Source organism: Pelodiscus sinensis, chromosome 6 (genome assembly GCF_052426305.1).
Source record: "Pelodiscus sinensis isolate ZL-2025 chromosome 6, ASM5242630v1, whole genome shotgun sequence".
NCBI lineage: Eukaryota > Metazoa > Chordata > Testudines > Trionychidae > Pelodiscus > Pelodiscus sinensis.
Genome location: NC_143057.1, coordinates 4,249,042 through 4,267,696, shown reverse-complemented (window position 1 = coordinate 4,267,696; position 18,655 = coordinate 4,249,042). Strand labels below are relative to the sequence as shown.

Sequence of the window (18,655 nt, the reverse complement as noted above, 5' to 3'; positions counted from 1 at the left end):
CATCACAGAGTCTGGGGGTTGAGAGCAGAGTGTGTCAAAATGCAGGAAGAAAGTCATCAAGTTCAGGAGCTCCTCTAGCACGTACCAGCTCCAAATGCGAAGAAGAAACTCTTGTCGGGGTATTCCTCCAGCAGGTCCTTCACCCTCCTTCCCATCCTCTCATTGCGCTTGTAGATCAGCTCTTGGCGGAAATAGGTGTCTATCTCCTGGGCAGTGATGCGCTCGTGGGGCGGCAGGGTGGCGTTGATGAAGTTTGGGACCTAGGCAAGAAAGAAAAATCTTTGTGGGAGTGAAAACATGGCAAACAACCCCCTCTCTCTCTCTCACACACACACACACACACCACAGAGTTGTAAGTGTTGTGTCTCCCCTTGACTTTGCTCAGTGCTGAGCTCCAGAACAACAGCAACTGAAGCGACTTTGGAAGGCACCACCCGTAGCTTGTGAAGTCAGAAGGGACCCCTACATCATCCAGTCGAACCTCCTGCCTGGCACAGGCCTCCAGCCCATGCATGCCAACCTCCACCCCCACTGAAATGGGACCAAAGGGTGAGGACTCAATTATTAAGCACTGCAGGCAGGAACCAAGGAGCACTAGTGCCTGTAGTGATGGGGACGTGATGGAGTGAGACACACGTAGAGAACCTTGGCAAATGCACCACATGCTGCTGAGGAAAGTGAAGAACCCCCATGGTCACTGCTCATCTGACCTTGGGAGGAGGGGATTCCTTCCTGACCCCCCACAGGGTCATCAGTTTGACCCTGAATTTGTGAGCAAGACCCAGCCAACCAAACATCTGAGAGAGTTCTCCGTGCTACCTCTGAGCCCGAATCCGCCCCATCCAACATCCCGTCTCCAGCTGTAGCCGTCCCTGATGCTTCAGAGGAAGGAGATTAAAAAATAATATCTCCCAGAATCATTAGAGGGGAGGAGCTCCAGGAGAAAGAGGAGGAATGTCGGTCTTGCTCGCTCCCTCCCCTAGCTGGCTCCCACTGGGTCTTCCAGCCCATAGAATTGGGCAGGGGGTTATTTTGGTTTCCCCGCCCATAGGGTGTGAGCATTGTTGGGATCACATCCTACCAATTAAGAACTGCCAGGTTTAGCCTACTAGGGCAGTCGACAGTCGCTATGGAACCTAACTCGCATGCAATCTGTCTCTGAGGGCGACCTTTATGCAGTGGAGAAAAAAGACTGTGGTGTAGGTGAAGGACAATTTGTCCCTCAAAGACACAGCATGGTAGCAACGGGGCAGTTTGCCTCTGGGGCCCGGAAGCAAGTTCTCTGTGATCGTCTGTGAAATGGGTGTAATAAGGCTTCCTTCTGCCACAGAACGCCTGGAGACCCACGGCTGAAAAACGCTACATAAGAGCTAGGCCCTACGTCCTGTTACTGTGGCCAACAGTTCACTCAGCTGCGACCCTGAGGCGATGGGGAAGCATGCACAACAGAGATGGTGTCGCATTCATGGAGCTCAGTGCCGGGAGAGGGGCAAAACGGAGTGAAAACAACAGCAGTTCCAGGTCCCCAGCAGACCCAGGCAGGCGACAGACTTTGCGGTGCCCTGGGCAATGAAGGGGGTGGGGCTCAGCTCCGTCCTTGAGAGGAAGGAGCGGGGCTAGGTGCAGCCAGCCCTCAGAGCCATTCCTCCCTCGCCCCACCCTCAGCGCCTAAGGCTCCGGCGGTGATTTAAAGGCTAGAGGCCCGGCCTTTTTAAATTGCTGGGCCCTGAGGCAACTGCTCTCTTTACCCCCCTCCCACCCATTGGCGGCCCTGAGCGCACCCCGCTTTCTGCGCTCTGCCACAGAGGGAGGCCTCAGACCCGCAGGGAACCCCTCCTGCCACCAAGCTCTCGCTCAGCTCTGTGAGGCCGAGTCCTCCATTTCATGGGCAGACCCAAGTTGCTAGGGAGACCCTCACGCTCGGCTGTCGTCAGAAGTGTGTTGTCTGCGCTTGGGGTTCTCTCTCCACTACCCTGACAAGGCCAAGTGATTCCTGACTGGGCATTTGCCTGGCGTTAATAGTATCGGCTCACTGGGGCGTCCCATCACGTTGCTTGCGAGACTGTTCCCGCAACTGGCTCTCCGTGGCTTCATACCTGTTTCCTGATCGTCAGCCTAGTCCTGACCCTTCTTTGTTTCCTCCCAGTTCTCCCCCACACAGGCCGTGTCTCCATGACAAAGTGGTACAGACCTAACTCCGTCCCGATAATGGGGATGCATTAATGTACACACACCCTTATTCTGGCCGTTCAGCGCTCCTGGTACAAAGCACGTTTACACCGGTACAATTGCACCCGCACTAGCTGCATGCCGGATTGCCCTGGTATAACTATAAACTAACTGAAAGAGTGATACCGATACGAAACCTGAACACAGACCAGGCCAGTTGCGCCTTTCTGCCCTCCTGCATAACCCCTCCCTCTTGTGCTGACATGCCTCCAATACCTCTTCTTCGGCACCTCTTTGCCTGCCAGGAGGCTCCGTGCAACAGCATGCCTACGGAAGAGCAGCATTCAATGCAAAGCACGCCCTGGCCCGAGACGGGGCTCCAATACACACCTGACAGCGATAGGGACGTGTATGAAAATGGCACACACTGTCAAAGGGCAAACAATGCAATCAGCTCACAGAGCTTGACAAATGCCAAGTAGCCAGTTCATGCCCCACCCCTGCGAGGAGGTGACTGCCACGGGGGTGGAAATACAGGCACAAAAAGGCTTGTGACTGGTCAGTTTTTCACACAGGCTACAATAAGACTCCCAAATGTGTTGCCACTGGCACAAAAAGCCTGTTCTTGCTCTCCACCCAGGGCTAAGCCGTCCCTGCCCTTATACAGCCTCGTGCCAAAGCGGCCTTGTATTTTTCAAAGTGACCTCTGGGTGCTAAAATTCCCATCCCATCTGCATAGAAAAGCAGCCACTCAGGCAGCCAGTTAGCTATCTTTGCCCATGTTTGCAAAGGGGCCTATCTCAGGAACAACAGTGTGACCTAGTGGTTAGAGAGACAGACTGGGAGAAAGAGGATTTGAGTCCTGTTCTGGCTGGCATAACCAGGCTCGACACTTGGCCCAATGTAAACCAGATGTAATTCAAAAGACAAATTTCCGGATCTAGAGCCGGGTCTCAGGTGCAGAATCTGGCCCACCGGCCTGCTGCGTCACCTCAGGCTAGCCCCACAGGGCCGGATTCTCCCAGACGCTGGGAGCCCACACGTACAAATCAAATATGCAGGGAGTGGGAGCGCTCGGCACCTTTGAAACACAGGCCATTAACCCCTTGCGGCCTCATTCTCCCCATCTGTCAGCTGGGCTTAGGCCTGATTTTCTTCCCCACTGACACTGCGAGAGGACAGGCAGACCCTGAGGTGCTAGGCTGTTCACAGATAAACACCTGCAGGCGGGACAGAGCACCATGGAATCCAGGGCAGAGCCACAGCAAAGGGGTTTGCAACCAGGGCAGAGCTCTGCAGCATAAAACCAAACACGCACGTTCCCATAAACCCACCCGAGAGGCTCGTACTGGCCCCAGGGCCAGGGGTGGCATCCGTCCGCCCCACAGGCCTTCTGCCTTCCCAGAAGTCTCTCTGGGTACGTCTACACTACAGCGCTAGTTCGAACTAACTTAGTTCGAATTAGTTAATTCGAACTAAGCTAGTTCGAACTAACGCATCTAGAACTAAAAACTAGTTCGAACTAGCGTTTTGCTAGTTCGAACTAGTAAGTCCACATTGAGTGGACTCTGAACAGGGCTTAATGATGGCCGGAAGCAGTGCCGGCAGGGCATAAAAGGAGGACTTAGAGCATGGAGATGCTGTCTCAGGCTAGCCGAGGGCTGCGCTTAAAGGGTCCCGACCCCCACCCCGGACACACAGTTCTAAGGGGTGCCCCGCTTGCAAAGAAGTTCTGGCTTGGAGTGCCCTGAGTGCCCACACTGGGCACATCACACCACTCGGCCATCAGCCCGGCTGCACTTGCCGCAGGCTGCCATCTGGGGAGAGGGAGTAATTGGGGGGCTGCAGGAGAGCTTCCACCCCCAGAAGCCCGCAGAGCCAGCCCAGTCCTCCCCATCGGGGGCTCGTACCCCATTCCTCCCTCACCTCCTTCCACTTGCCCTTCCCTAGCCCCCCTTCTTATTGATGTACAAAATAAAGATAACGTTTCTTCCAACATTGACTCTGTCTTTATTGAACAAAACTGGGGGAGACTGGGAAAAGGAGGTGGGAGAGGGGAAGAGAAAGGCTGGGAGAGGGGAGGGCAACTAACATGATCAGGGGTTGGGAACAGGTCCCAGATGAAGAAAGGCTACAGAGACTGGGACTGTTCAGCTTAGAAAAGAGGAGACGGAGGGGGGACAGGATAGAGGTCTCTAAAAGCAGGGGTTGGGTGGAGAGGGTGCATTCAGAAAAGTTCTTCCTGAGTTCCCATAAAGAAGGACTAGAGGACACCAAAGGAAAGGAATGGGTAGCAGGCTTGAAACTAGTAAGAGAAAGTTGTTGTTCTTGACAAAGCAAATAGTTAACCTGTGGAACTCCTTGCTGCAGGAGGCTGTGAAGGCTAGAACTAGAACAGAGTTGAAAGGGAAGTGAGATAAAGTGATGGAGGTTGGGTCCATGGAGTCCTATTAGCCAGAGGGTAGGAGTGGTGTCCCTGCCCAAAGTTTGTGGAAGGCTGGAGAGGGATGGCACGAGACAAATGGCTTGGTCATTGTCTTCGGTCCATCCCCTCCAGGGTCCCTAGGGTTGGCCGCTGTTGGCAGACAGGCTACTGGGCTAGATGGACCTTTGGTCTGACCCAGTACGGCCATTGTAAGCTCAGGGCTCAGTGTCGGGGGTCTCAGTGGACCCCCTTGATTTTCATGCACACCTGGTCCTGGGTGGCCAGGCTGGCAGCTCTCCTGCCCTAGACGGCCACTTTCCTGTGCCTAGTGCGGAGATTGTGGACGAGGTCCACGATGTCCGCACTAGCCCAGGAAGGTGCCCGCCTCTTGCGGTCCAGGGCAAGCTCCCGGGAGCCGCCAGCCTGGTCCCGGCAAGAGGGGGTGGGCTGGGGGGCATCGGGTGGGTGGCTCTGTGCCGTGCCAGGTGCAGGGTCTGCTAGCTGGGTGCTGGCAGGCTTGCACCTGGCACGGGCACCGTAGCCAGCCCGTGCCCCTTTAAGGGGTCCGGGGCCGGGAGGGGGGCATAGAGTTTCCCTGGTGTTGGCCAGAGTGGCCACCAGGGAAACCTGGGGAGGGCTAGCCTCCCACTAGTTCGAACTAAAGGGCTACACAGCCCTTAGTTCGAACTAGCTAGTTCGAACTAGGCGTTAGTCCTCGTAAAATGAGGTTTACCTAGTTCGAACTAAGCGCTCCGCTAGTTCGATTCAAATTCGAACTAGCGGAGCGCTAGTGTAGCGCATAGGAAAGTTAGTTCGAACTAACGTCCGTTAGTTCGAACTAACTTTCTAGTGTAGACATACCCTCTGCTCGCGTCTCCACCGGCGGTGAGCAACCTCGGGCTTGCAGGCCACACACGGCCCAGGGGGGTTCTATGTGCGAGACGTTTCGTTTCCCGTTGCCCCACGCGCAGGGTGGCCAGATTCTGCCGGTTTCAATTCCCCCAGTTTATTCCTCCTGATATTATGGAAGTGACACGCACGTGAAGCCAGGACACGTGCCATGAGGCGCGGGCTGACTGCACGCAGCACTGACAGGGAGAGCCACGCGCTCCCTCTGCGTCCAAAGCGCTGCTGCGGTTCAGGCGGCGCCCGCAGCAAACTCTCGGTACGCCGGCGCCGTGAGCACAACTACCCATCCCGGGAGACTATCTTGGTGACAACAATCTTTGCAGCCCACTAAGATGAGGGAGGGCCACTCACGAGCCAAGGTTGCCCATCGCTGGTTCCCAACCCGGGGAGATGGACTTGCTCAAGTGAGAGTGTCTTCCTGGCCTGGAAGGCTCATTCCCAGCAGGGGTGTTAACGCACCCCCTGAAGCCTGGTCTGCACCTGGAGGGTTTGCCGGTGTGGCTGGGTCAGTGAAGAGGGAGAAAGAAATCACACCCCTGGCCCACATCGTTGTGCTGGCAAAACGCCCACAGTTATACTAACAATAAGAGTCTTTCACCAATAGAGGGGAAATGGTTTCCACTCTACAGGCAAAAGCAGCTATAGAATCCCAGGGCTGGAAGAGACCTCAGGAGTCATCGAGTCCAGCCCCTGCCCAAAGCTGGATCAATCCCAACTCAATCGCCCCGGCCAGGACTTTGGCAAGCCAGGACTTAAAAATCTCCAGGGATGGAGAGGCCAACCCCTCCCTAGCTAGCCCAGGAAAGGGCTTCTCCACCCTCCTAGGGAAATAGTTTCTCTTAATATCCAAGCTAGACCTATCTCATAGAGCTGGAAGGGACCTTGCATCGTCATTGAGTCCAGTCCCCCACCCTCATGGAAAGACCCAGTACCATCCCAGACAGATTTGCCCCCGAGCTCTAAATGGCCCCCTCAAGGATTGAACTCACAACCCTCAGTTTAGCAGGCCCATGCTCAGACCACGGAGCTACCCCTCCCCACTGCAACTTGAGACCCTTGCTCCTCATTCTGCTATCTGTCAGTCTTGCCAGTGCAAACACACAACTCCTCCCCACATCAGGTATCGCCTGACCAGGAAGCAAGCACAATCATTTGAAACCCGCCCCCCCTCCACCCGCATTTCTACGACACAAAGCAAACAAACGGTTCCCCGTACAGGTAACGACCCTCGGACCTCTTTGGCGCGGAGGCAGCCCCGCCTGTGGAAGGACGCCCACGGGCCGGGAAGGGCGGCCGCAGGGAATTCTCTGTTCCTCGGGGGCGAGGGCGAAGAAGAAGGGGCTGCAGCGGCAAGACTCACTTGAGAAGTGTCATGGCTGAAGATGATGGAGTTGAGGTCCCCACAGTTGTAATGCTTGATAAGGTCCTCGGTCGTATAGGGGGTCTGGAGGCTGCCTGCTCGGAGGCTCTCCTGTTGCAAGAGAGTCTGATTCAAAGCAAAGATCACCTGAGGGAGGGAGGAGGGAGGAAAAGACAGAGTTCCTTATAAGCGCTTGGCGAGAAGATACATAACAAGCATCTTCACCTCCGCTCCCACGTCGAAAGAGGCCACCCATGTCCGTCACCCCCCCCCCCTTGCAAAGTGATAGCGATGTACAAACTGGAAAGGAGCTCGCATGGCGTGGGGGGGGGGGCTGCCTCCCCACCTGCTCACCCGAACCCCAGAGGCTGGGGGCATCAGACAGGAGATGCAGACTGTGGGAGCTCTGTTCCTGCCTCGCTGGGGGCTGCAATGGGACGAGGGACTCAGAAGCAAGGGGAGAGGTGGCCGAGTCAGGTGCAACCCAGGAGAGATAAGGCCCTTGCTGGAGACACCCAAGCCTCAGACCTCTGTGGCACTTTCTGCTTTTGCACTGAAGGGGGGCCAGTCTGCACTGCTCAGCACGTCACTGGCATCCCACGCAGGAAGGAATACGGCTTGAGCCCAGCTCTGCTCACGGACTCTGATGGGCTTGAAACACCTGATTACGAGCCGCCCTTCATACGGGCGCTTTCCTGAATTAGGGCCTTCGAGAGCACCACAGGACAGGGCCCATGGGCTGCACCAGCTGCCTGACTGAGTTGAAGGTGAGGATTTTTCCTGAAGACACCTGAATGGATTTGGCCCCCACAGCACCTCTGTCTAAGCAGGGTGGCGTTATCTGCTCCGAACACAGGACCGACATCCTGGGTCAGGCGGCAAAATGACTCTCTTCTTGAGGTTTGCCTTTCCGGTTCATATCAACAAGAAAACCAGGGATGTTAGTGATCGGGCAACTGAATAATCGTGTAACCGCGTCAAATTTTAGCAGCTGCATGACTATTTGATAGTCCCTGGGCCAGGGCCAGCAGCCAGTGATGCATAAAGACCCAGTCTGAAACCAACCTACCATGGCCAGAATAAAGGAATTCATCTCTTCAAACCTATGACAAGACACCGAGAAATACTTCACACAGTCTTTCTGACGTAAATACTCGCTATTGCCCTGGAGTAGGTAGCCTTTACGGAAAGGTGGGAGCTGTAACACCAACAGGCGGAGTTGAACCTAGGACCTCTGAGCATGAGCCTCTACAGCTTGAGCTAAAAGCCTGCTGCCTCTCAGCTAAGGCCATAGAGCGCAGTCGTTTTCTCTCTCTGTACGTGATCTGAGCGCCACGCCATATGACAGTGCACCACACCCAGAAGCTGTGTGGGTTATCTGTGCACCACAAGGGTGTGACACTCAACAAGGCTCTCCTGGATATTGAAATTCACCGTGGCAGCTACTAGCTATGGTTGCAGGAGAGGAAACGTCCGTTTACTGTTCTAATCAAGCGGCGAGGAGTCCTGTGGCACCTTAGGGTATGTCTAGACTACATGGCTCCGTCGACGGAGCCATGTGGATTTGTTTATTGGGCAAAGGGAAATGAAGCGGCGATTTAAATAGTCGCTGCTTCATTTAAATTTAAATGGCTGCCGCGCTGAGCCAACAAACAGCTAATCAGCTGTTTGTCAGCTCAGCGTGCTAGTCTGGATGCTCCGCGGTCGACATCAAAGCCCTTTGTCGGAAACCTCATCCCACGAGGAATCAGCTGTTTGTCGGCTCAGTGCGGCAGCCATTTAAATTTAAATGAAGCGGCAATTATTTAAATGGGATTAAACGGGACCCCAGTTTTCATTTTCCAGGAAGCAACATCCTCATTTTAGTTCCAAACAATCTAACCCACAGCTCTGCACCGTACTGCAGGAAGACCTCAAGTAAGAACAACTCCTGATCCAACACTTGCAGATTAGTTAGGATGTGTTCTCCTGCTTCCATAGTACCCCGCTGGGTATTCAGGGCTCCTTTGGTATTATCAGGAAGAGCCAAAGAAACTCAGCACCTTGCAAAACCAATCGTGCAGCATGGGGAGCAAGAAAAGTCAAGATATGCCAAATGCCTCAACAGAGCCTCGATTTCCCACAGTAATTCATAGCACCACGATTCATGCAGCTGCAGAGCAAATGCTGCTATTGCTAAAAAATACCACGTTGTGTGACGGCAAGTGCTGGCAGCAGAACACGGCCTGTTTGTCAAAGCCAGGCATACGGTTACAAGGCAGTGAGGGCCCAGTGTGTCTTGATGAAGGAAGCAACATCGTAGTAGCCTGCGTGCCGCTGAAAGGCGCCACTGCACATAGGGGCAGCATTTCCAACCCTCCCCATAAGAACAGCTATACTGGGCCAGAACAAAGGTCCACCCAGCCCAGTACCTTGTCTGCCGACAGTGGCCGATGCCAGGTCTCCAAGAGGGAGTGAACCGAACAGGTAATGACCAAGCGATCTCTCTCCTACTCCACCCTCTGACAAACAGAGGCCAGGGACATCATTTCTTACCCATCCTGGCTAATAGCCATTAATAGACTTAACCTCCATGAATGTTTCTAGTTCTCTTTTAAACCCTGTTATAGTCCTAGCCTTCACAGCCTCCTCAGGCAAGGAGTTCCACAGGTTGACTATGTGCTGTGTGAAGAAGAAAGTCCTTTTATTTGTTTTAAACCTGCTGCCCATTAGTTTCATTTGGTGGCCTCTAGTTCTTGTATTATAGGAACAAGTAAATAACTTTTCCTTATTCACTTTCTCCACACCACTCATGATTTTATAGACCTCTATCCTATCCCCCCTTAGTCTCCTCTTTTCCAACTGAAAAGTCCCAGTCTCTTTAATCTCTCCTCATATGGGACCTGTTCCAAACCCCTAATCATTTTAGTTGCCCTTCTCTGAACCTTTTCTAATGCCAGTATATCTTTTTTGAGATGAGACCACAGCCGTATGCAGTATTCAAGACGTGGGCGTACCATGGATTTATAGAAGGGCAATAAGAGATTCCCTGTCTTATTCTCTATCCCTTTGTTAATGATTCCTAACATCCTGTTTGCTTTTTTGACTGCCGCTGCACACTGCGTGGACATCTTCAGAGAACTGTCCACAATAACTCCAAGATCTCTTTCCTGATTAGTTGTAGCTAAATTAGCCCCCATCATCATGTATGTATAGTTGGGGCTATTTTTTCCAATGTCCATTACTTTACATTTATCCAGATTACATTTCATTTGCCATTTTGTTGTCCAATCACTTAGTTTTTGTGAGATCTACGTGCGCGAATGGTGTCAGTTTGTTTGGTTGCCCTGCCAGCTGCTGCCTCACACAGTGCCCCTGTTGAAAAGTTTATCTTACATATACAATGCTTGATTGATAGTCCTGGGGTTTCGTAGCAAGGAGAATACCTGAGCTCGTGTGGCCGAGGTGTGTAATTTGTCTGACTGACTTGGTTTGGAGTTGATCAAACTTATTGAGGGTTACTGCCCAGAGACCATGTTAGTCCTGGGACAAAGGGCTGATATGGGAAGCCCTCAGTAATTCGACTTTCCAGCTCCGATTCTCACCTCACTATTCTAAACCAGGAAAGGTTCCACTGAGTCACACAGTAGTCAGGCAAGCACACAACCGGAATGAGGCCCACACTTGATTGAGAGCCTCTGAATGAGATGCTGGCACACAGTTAAAAATCTCCCAGCAAGCAGGAAAAGGGAGCCACTGTGTTAGGACAGGGAGACGAGAATTCCAAGCTGGGAAAAGTCGGACAGAAATTGGCAAGAGTAAGTTGCCAAAGAATTTCACAAGTAATTCTGCATGTCGGAGGAGTGTTCAAATGAAGCCAAATTGTCCACAAGGTAGATTTCTATTCTCCGAGCTGCTCTTGTGTCACACTGCATTATATTAACTCAGAAATCTTCCTTGCACGGAGATCCACGGGAGATCACTCCAACCTTGTCCGGCTTTCAGAAATATTCCTTCCCCCCCCTCCATTAAATGCATTCACGCCAGCATCAAAGCAACTCCTGAAAAGATGCATTCGGAGAACAAAAGTAACAAGTTTATTAGAAAGGTTTTGTCCCCCTCCCACCTCCCGTTTTCGCTCTCTTCCCTCCCTGCCTTCCCCACCTCTTTTTGTACTGTGGAAAAAATCGATTAAGCTCTCTGGTATATATATTGCCCCAAGTCTCTTTCTCCTCCCTGAGATTTCTTCAGCTGTCAGGGGACACTTGTCCCCTTTGCGGGCATTGTTGGAACAGCCTGCTAGGCTAAGGGGGTGGAGGAGAGGGGGTTAGAGCCCGGCAGATGCCTTTTTTGTCAAAGACAAAAGCCCCCCTGCCATCCTCTCCACTTTTCAGCACTTTCATCCAGCCCGGATCAAAGCGCTGCTCTGCATATGAAAGGGACCCGGCATTATGCGATTCAAATTAGCCTATCGCCACCCCGCTAGCCTCCCAGTCTTCCCAACAAAAGCGCTCACATCTGTTCCATCCTTTGCCTCATCTTCTGGGGGGGTTTCTCCGCTCTCAGGTTTGAGGGCCATTCAACCCCTTGAATTATAGTTTGGGGGAGCTTCTTCCCGGCTGCGGGCCTGCTCAGCCAGACCCTTTGCTTTTAACTGTCCCGGGGCGTCGCGGCACCTTTGCCGTCCCCTCGCAGCTGCTCCCTGCGTCGGTCGCCATCACCCCCTCAAGTGAGTCCGGCGTGCCGCCTCTTGAGCTCATTTCTCTTCTCCCTCTTCACCTGAAGGGGCCTGGTCCCCTCTGCACCAGGGAACCCAGCCGCCCCGAATCAAAGGGAGACTGGAATCAAAGGCGTCGTGGCAATGAAAGTCAATAATCCTTCTTTGTCATGGTAATGGTGCGCGCCGAGTGTGGAGAAGAAAGCCGGGCTCCTGGCTTAGAGGCGAGGCCCTGCTTAGATGTTCCGTAGCTCCAGCCCCGCTCGCACTGTGCCCTAACTCGACGTCTGGAACCTGAACTCTCCCATGGCAGCAAGTAACCCTGCCAAAGCCACGCAAGGCCTGAGGCTGCCGGAGCCTGTGTAGGAGTTTCGTTTAGAGGGCAGCCAGAACCCGGCAGGGAGTCTGAGTGGGAGTGTGCTATTAACCACCCCTTTCCAAGCCATTCCTGAGCCGTATGTTGCAGCTGATGCACACCACATGGGAGATAGCCCCAGATGGCAAATGCCCCGTTCCCACCTGACAACCAAGAGCTGAGAGAAAAGGAACATCTTCCCTTATCCAATTTGCTTTTCAGAGTTAGAAGCAGATTTATCACACACACACACACACACACACACACACACCCACACACACCCTAAAGTTCTGTCCACACATCAAAACAGACTAGGTTACAGAAGTGAAGTGTCCTGAAATCACTTAGGCCATGTCTACACTAGGGGTATGTCTACACTACAAAGTTAGGTTAGTTCGAACTAAGGGACGTTAGTTCGAACTAACTTTCATAGGCGCTACACTAGCGCTCCGCTAGTTCGAATTTAATTCGAACTAACGGAGCGCTTAGTTCGAACTAGAAAAACCTCATTTTACAAGGATTAAGCCTAGTTCGAACTAGCTAGTTCGAATTAAGGGGTGTGTAGCCCCTTAATTCGAACTAGTGGGAGGCTAGCCCTCCCCAGGTTTCCCTGGTGGCCACTCTGGCCAACACCAGGGAAACTCTTCTGCCCCCCTCCCGGCCCCGGACCCCTTAAAGGGGCACGGGCTGGCTATGGTGCCCGTGCCAGGTGCAAGCCTGCCAGCACCCAGCCAGCAGACCCTGCACCTGACACGGATCGAGCCACCCACCCGATGCCCCCCAGCCCTCCCCCTCTTCCCGGGACCAGGCTGGCGGCTCCCGGGAGCTTGCCTGGGACCGCAACAGGCGGGCACCCGCCTGGGCTAATGCAGACATCGTGGACCTCGTCCACGATCTCCGCACTAGGCACAGGAAAGTGGCCGGCTAGGGCAGGAGAGCTGCCAGCCTGGCCACCCAGGAGCAGGTGTGCAAGAGAATCAAGGGGGTCCACTGAGACCCCCGACCCTGAGCCCTGAGCTTACAATGGCCGTACTGGGTCAGACCAAAGGTCCATCTAGCCCAGTAGCCTGTCTGCCGACAGCGGCCAACCCTAGGGACCCTGGAGGGGATGGACCGAAGACAGTGACCAAGCCATTTGTCTCGTGCCATCCCTCTCCAGCCTTCCACAAACCTTGGGCAGGGACACCACTCCTACCCCCTGGCTAATACCACTCCATGGACCCAACCTCCATGACTTGATCTCACTTCCCTTTAAACTCTGTTCTAGTTGTAGCCTTCACAGCTTCCTGCAGCAAGGAGTTCCACAGGTTGACTCTTTGCTTTGTGAAGAACAACCTTCTGTTACTAGTCTGAAGCCTGCTACCCATTCCTTTCCTTTGTTGTCCTCTAGTCCTTCTATTATGGGAACTAATGAAGAACTTTTCTGTATGCACCCTCTCCACCCAACTCCTGCTTTTAGAGACCTCTATCCTGTCCCCCCTCCGTCTCCTCTTTTCTAAGCTGAAAAGTCCCAGTCTCTTTAGCCTCTCTTCAAATGGGACCTGTTCCCAACCCCTGATCATTTTAGTTGCCCTCCCCTCTCCCAGCCTCTCTCTTTCCCTCTCCCACCTCCTTTTCCCAGTCTCCCCCAGTTTTGTTCAATAAAGACAGATTCCATTTTGGAAGACACGTTATCTTTATTTTGTACATCAAGAAAGGTAAGTGGAAGGAGGTGAGGGAGGAATGGGGCACGAGCCCCCGATGGGGAGGACTGAGCTGGCTCTGCGGGCTTCTGGGGGTGGAAGCTCTCCTGCAGCCCCCCAATTGCCTCCTCTCCCCAGATGGCAGCCTGCGGCAAGTGCAGCCGGGCTGATGGCCGAGTGCTGTAATGTGCCCAGTGTGGGTAGTCCGGGCAATCCAAGCCAGGACTGCTTTGCAAGCGGGGCACCCCTGAGAACTGTCTGTCCGGGGTGGGGGTCGGGACCCTTTAAGCACAGCATCTCCACGCTCTAAGTCCTCCTCTGATGCCCTGCCGGCACTGCTTCCGGCCATCCTTAACCCCGGTTCAGGGTCCACTTAATGTGGACATGCTAGTTTGAATTAGCAAAACGCTAATTCGAACTAGTTTTTTAGTCTGGATCCGTTAGTTCGAATTAGCTTAGTTCGAATTAACTAATTCGAACTAAGTTAGTTCGAATTAACGTTGTAGTGTAGACATACCCTAGGAGATTAGTCTGAATTTACTAGTTTGACTTCTGGGCACCCGGTTTTACAAATTCGAAGTTCCACGCCCTCACTACGGGGAAGAATCAATTACAGTCTGTGGCAGGCTCCGTTAATGTGGACACGCTACCTCAGACTCAGAGCCCCAGTAAGCACTCTGAGGAGCTGACAGAGGCCTCCCGGAGCACAATTAGTTCAAAATAGTGGCACCAAAGCATCCGCACTAACGTTATTTTGGACTTACAAGTTCGGGAATAGCTGTATGCCTCATGAAAAGCAAGACTACAGAGTTTGAATTCTGTGGTCCCTTAATCCAGAATAACGGGCTTGCTAGTGTGTATGCATCGCTTACAAATTTGATCTTGTGGTGCTAATTTTGAACTAAGATCCTTGTGTAAACCAGGCCTTAGAAGGATACGGAAATCTATGTCAGGTACCAGAGCTGCATCGGCTGATGACTATGGACGGGGGAAAAACCAAGGGTTTTGTTTTTCTGTTGATCCTGTTTTATTATATTTTTATTCTCCAAAGATGGAGCCAGGCAACCGGTAAGAGCAGAGAGTATGTGGCCATCTGTCACCATTTTATATCAGGGTAAACTGAGGCAGAAAATAGTCATGCCATTTGCCCCAGTTCTGACAGTGTGTCATTGGCAGAGGTGGTGATGACTGGTATCTGGCAGATACTAATTATCACTTAAGATGTATAATGTGATGGCACTATGTAACGGACAACCCCGGTCCTAACAACTTTACAGTAATTATTAGACCCTGTATTATGCTCAGGCAGAGGGACATCAGGATTACATTATCAGAAAGTGGTTGTTTACACTCCCAATGGCAGAAGTACACCTCATGTTAACAACTGTACTACTACTACTACCACCATCTGGCATTCATATAGTGTCTTTTGTTCCTGGGTCTTCAAGTGCTTTACAAGCTTTAAGCTTACAAAACTGAAAGCAAAAATAAATATTGCTTATTCTCGATCAATGAATCTCTTGGCTAAATACAGAGAAACAAGCTATGTCAAAAGGACACGAAGGCTGCAAAATCAATCACTCAAAAGTAAATACCTGAAAGTATTGTCCTGACTCAGAGTAAGACCGAAAAACGTCAGCCGTTACATGCGGAGCGGAGAAGTTGGCCTGTGGGAGAAGGTGACCGGGGGGGGACTTTTTAGCTGGTTCCCGCCTGCCCCCCCCATACTCCGCCGCACTGCTGTCTCTGATACAGAGGAGCCGGTGCATGCAGGAAACTGGCTTGTAAACCAGCTCCCCGTACACCCCTAGTGCAGAGTAATTTTCTGGGAATGGGACACTGAGCTTTCAGAGAGAGGGGTTTGCCTGCATGCCGATTGTGACCACCTGTGTTCCAGAACTGGTGTAAATAACCACGTTACAAAATACCCAAACCCTATATTTCTCTCCCAACAGAAATCCAGCATGGCAGGCCATACGCCTGCTAGTGTTCAGCAGGAAGTGATAAATACAAATAAATATCAAAGCGGTGGCGGGTGGTATTGGATTTAGTAAGAAAAGTGGGACTGAACCATCACTTCATCAGTCCTCACGACCAATTTTCTTGACCGTGGTATCCCATTACCTTGTGCTCTCCTCACCTGTTTTTGACCCTAATCCCTCTGTCAGTCAGCACTGCTCTGTCTGGCAAGCACCCAGTATATTTGGAGTGCTACCGCAATACCCAGAATAATCACGCAAAAACACAGTAAGCCAAACAAAAATCCATGCTGCGTGTTTGTGGCATCGTCTCCAGAGCTTTGTGCCAGGTTTGTTTTAAGTCCTTTGCGCAATTACCTCAGTTTTACTCACCACTTCCTTGGGAAACTATTCCAGTGAGCCCAGACTGCGGTGTGATGAAATGTGTCTCTGTCTTGGCTCAGGCTCTTCACTCTCCCCCCAGGGACCACCCTCGCAGTCTTTCCCTCTCTGCAAATTTACACCATTCAGGGTCAGCGTTTCACTTTCCCCTTCACTTCGCCAGGGTATGAACTGACTTGCGCTGTCTTCTACTACAACACCTCTAGTCCCTTGATTATATTGGATGCGTTTTGCCCAGTTCTCACAAATTGATTATCATGCTTCTGCTCATGAGATTCTTAAGAACATAACAACAGCCATAATGGGTCAGACCCAGTGCCTCGTCTTCCAACAGTGGCCAATGCCAGGTGCCCCAGAGGGAGTGAACAGAACAGGAAATCATCAAATGATCCCTCCCCTGTCAGCCATTTCCAGCCTCTGATTCCGACCCATCCTGCCTAATAGCCACTGATGGACTTAACCTCTGTGAATTTATCTAGTTCTTTTTTGAACCCTGTTGAAGTCCTAGTCTTCACCACATCCTCTGGCAAGGAGTTCCACAAGTTGACTGTGCACTGCGTTGTTTGTTTAAAACCTGCTACTTATTCATTTCATTTGGTGGCCCCTAGTTCTTATATTATGGGAACAAGTAAATAACTTTTCCTTATTCACTTTCTCCACACCACTCATGATTTTATTGATCTCTATCATATCCCCCCTTATATATATATTTTCTAGATCTCTACCATGTCCTCTTTTCTAAGTTGTTGTCATGGGGTGTTCACACCTCCCCCACACACCAGCCTAAGAGCTAACAAGGCTGAGAAAGGGTAAATTAACTACATAGGCAGCAGCTGAGCAGAATGATGTGGCCTAAGTAACCCCTGAAGGATGACGGAGCTCGTCGAGAAGGAACGGGGGAAGCTACTACAAAGCCAGGAAGCTGGCAAAAGAAAGGGGCTGAAGCGAGGGAGCCCGCCGACCCTCTCTGGTCATCTCAGACGGAAGGGAGGAAATGTAGGGAAGAGGATGTAGGAAAAGGCTCAGGGAAGTAGCAACAATGTTGAAGCCAGTGCAGACCTTGGCTGCTGATTAGGGCCACAGAGTTGGAAGGTGGAGTAGAGGTAGGCCCAGGTTCCCCACCAGCCAGTGGGTAGTAGTTGGCCAGTGAAATGAGAAGACAGTTGGAGACCATTTTTCTGCAGAAAGACTGATCACCCCAGGAGAGGAAAACATTGTGGCCTGGCCAGAGGGCCGAGCCTCTAAGAGGGAGCAGCCAACCCACCAAAGAAAGAGCACTCAGGGTCTCAGAGAGTGAGAGAAAATTGACGGCGGGGCACACAAGTGGCAGAAAGGGCTGTCGGATCTGGAGAGAGCTCATCCCCAAAGGGACCCCAGTGGTTGAGCAGTCCCCGTAACAGGGGCCCAGACAGACGTGGTCTTAGAGCAGTGACACATGAAAAGGAATCGTCCTCTCCTCCTTCGTAAGGTTTATATTTAACGTTATTGCATCACCCACCAGAGTCATGCCCCCATGCTTCCCGCACAGTACTGGACAGCACATAATCGTATTGTGTGGCTTTTGTCAGAGCACTTCTGTCGAACACCCCTGAAGGCCTGTGTGTCCCAGGGGTACATGTACCCTCATTGAGGACCACTGCTTTAAAGGTTCTAATCCATAACGAATCAGAACTGGAGAAGCTTTTGGGAAAGGGGGTGCCTAGATAGGAAGGATGGGCACCGCCTACACCAAGATGGAACCAGATTGCTGGCACTTATCATTAAAAAGGTCGTAGAGCAATTTTTGCAAAACGTTAACTCCCTGAAAGCTGTGTGGAAACTTTTTAAATAGAGGCTTAACGTCAATGTATCCCTCCACATTAAAAAAACATAACAACAAAAAAACATGTGCTATTGGGGCTAAACAACCAAGTAAAAGAAGCAGAGAGATATAAAAAGGCAACCTCCTTGTAAAAGTGGAAGGTAATCCTAGTGAGGAAAATAGAAAGGAGCATAAACTCTGGAAAATTAAATGTAAAAATGTAATTAGGGAAACCAAAAAAAGAATGTGAAGAACAGCTGGCCAAAGCTCATCTATATCATAATAAAGGTGTCTTACATCAGTACTGCCATAAACTATACTGCTATGAGATTTCTTTAACCTGCCTGGGCACTCATTAATGGATCTCAGAGTCACCGTGTTGTTTCAGGCCAATTCCGCAAGCCAAACACTCGGGGAAGGGTTGGAACTTAACTTCATTTACAAGTTTGATTCCTATCATAGAGTAATGAATAAAGACATTGGCTGGCTGCACACTACCTTCCACGTCCTAATGACTTAACCAACTAAACAATGAGTACTTAGAGAAGGTGCAAATTGTTCTGATCAGCGTCTTATAACTTGAACACTCAAAATCACTTTTTTTCCCTTTTCTTCCCTACTCCCTTTATTTATTCTGGAATCTGGACTTTTAATGCTCCATTCATCTGAAGAAGTGAGCTGCACCCACGAAAGCTCATACCAGCTACATGTTTTGTTAGTCTTTAAGGTGCTGTGAGGCAGTTGGAGGTGTGCCACGGAGAACAACAGAATTAAAAAATGGCCTCCCTTAAAGGGGCAGGTGATCTTTTTTTTTTTTTTTTTGCCTCAATAAAAAATCCTTGGTGTTCCTCATTAAAAAAATATTGTTTGGTATTCCTTGGTCCTAAAAAGTTTAAGA

General features: G+C 51.4%; 1 protein-coding gene across 3 annotated transcripts in view; it reads right to left on the bottom strand.

Moving 5' to 3' along the window:
- TRABD2A (TraB domain containing 2A) overlaps positions 1-18,655 on the bottom strand; it is an 83,671-nt gene that overhangs the window by 22,838 nt on the left and 42,178 nt on the right. For 2 of the 3 annotated variants that reach the window (XM_075931317.2, XM_075931315.2), the window contains exons 3-4: positions 6,864-7,010; positions 86-260 (exon numbers count right to left, since the gene is read on the bottom strand). In XM_075931317.2, the coding sequence (XP_075787432.2) occupies positions 86-260; positions 6,864-7,010 (322 nt within the window). The remainder of the gene's footprint in view (positions 1-85; positions 261-6,863; positions 7,011-18,655) is intronic. The other variant, XM_075931318.2, reaches the window with a different exon arrangement.